Below are 1,274 nucleotides of genomic sequence, written 5' to 3' on the forward strand. Positions count from 1 at the left end.
TCTCTCTCTCTCTCTCTCTCTCTCTCTCTCTGTCTCTAGAATATAGATTACCAACTCGAGAAGTAACTGAAAAGGAAGAATTCTTCTCACAATAGTGCTGCCATCTTCTTCTTCGACGCTAGTACTCCTAAAATTCAGACGTTTCTTCTTTAATGGCTACAGAGTCCAACCCAAGTTCCTCCCACAACCTGAGAATTGTCGTTGAAAGCAACCCATCTGAATCGCGGCTAACAGAGTTGAACATCAAGTGCTGGCCCAAGTAAGCCGCTCTCTCTCTCTCTCTAGTTCATTCTAAGCTTTGCTTATTTCTTATGGCCGGGTACTATATCTGGGTGTTTGTAAAAATAGATGGGGTTGCTCGCCAGGAAAGTACCAACTGAAGTTTGATGCAGAAGAAACTTGCTATTTGTTGAGAGGGAAGGTAAAAGCATACCCAAAAGGCTCATCATCATCTGAGTTTGTAGAGTTTGGCGCCGGAGACCTTGTTACCATTCCTAAAGGACTTAGTTGCACTTGGGACGTCTCTGTAGCAGTGGATAAATACTACAAATTCGAATCAAATTCCTCATCATCCTCTTGATCTTCTTCTTCTTCTTAGTTAATGTTCTTAGTACCTTCTTCTTACCTGTTGTTCACGGTTCATGACCATATTCATTTTTTGAAAAGAAAATTAAAGGAAAAAGAAGCATTTTCAGTTGTCCCTATCTGTTTATTTTTAGAGCTTTTCTTTTCTGTTAGTATTAATATATATCTTTAGTCAAAGTTGTCGGAACACATTTAGTCAATGCATGTCCCATTCAAACTAATCTTCTTTACGTATTTAAATAAAGCATTTAATTTCCTTTGACTGGTCAACGCTCGATATACAGATATTATGTATATTTTGTAATCAAGAACAAAAGAGCATGCACCTTCCTCTTCCTTCGTAGGGAATGATTTAGACATGACCTCCTTTGTTTTTTTATCGAAGCACGAGTTCCCCAGCAATCTAGCATGCGTACGACAATTATACCCACTTTAACTTTTCTACTCTTGGCCTGTTTGGTTAAAAAGAAAAAGAAAAAAGTTTAATTTTGACAAACTTACAGCTGCTTTTATTATTTTTGCGGCCGGCGAAAGCAATTTGCTTCTGTAGTTCTTGGTCATCACGTACGTAGTGACAGTAGATTGATCGTGTATGTATTTCCCTCCGATTTTCCCATGACTTTGAGACTTCCATATATAGTTGGAAGAGGCTTGTTTCAACTTTCGCTTGTTCCCGTGATTTTGTATAA

General features: G+C 38.3%; 1 protein-coding gene across 1 annotated transcript; it reads left to right on the plus strand.

Moving 5' to 3' along the window:
• On the plus strand, nucleotides 1-700 carry LOC122305413. The gene is made up of 2 exons (XM_043117945.1): nucleotides 1-259; nucleotides 349-700. Exons 1-2 carry the CDS (start codon nucleotides 153-155, stop codon nucleotides 578-580), a joined length of 339 nt encoding a protein of 112 aa, XP_042973879.1. The 5' UTR covers nucleotides 1-152; the 3' UTR covers nucleotides 581-700.
• Nucleotides 701-1,274: the final 574 nt, after the last annotated feature.

Source organism: Carya illinoinensis, chromosome 3 (assembly GCF_018687715.1).
Source record: "Carya illinoinensis cultivar Pawnee chromosome 3, C.illinoinensisPawnee_v1, whole genome shotgun sequence".
NCBI lineage: Eukaryota > Viridiplantae > Streptophyta > Magnoliopsida > Fagales > Juglandaceae > Carya > Carya illinoinensis.

Excerpts from the sequence above, each read along its gene's own strand:
- LOC122305413 (XM_043117945.1), top strand. The coding sequence starts at position 153 with ATGGCTACAGAGTCCAACCCAAGTTCCTCCCACAACCTGAGAATTGTC. Across the intron at positions 260-348 it reads AACATCAAGTGCTGGCCCAA|ATGGGGTTGCTCGCCAGGAA; the intron begins GTAAGCCGCTCT and ends TTGTAAAAATAG.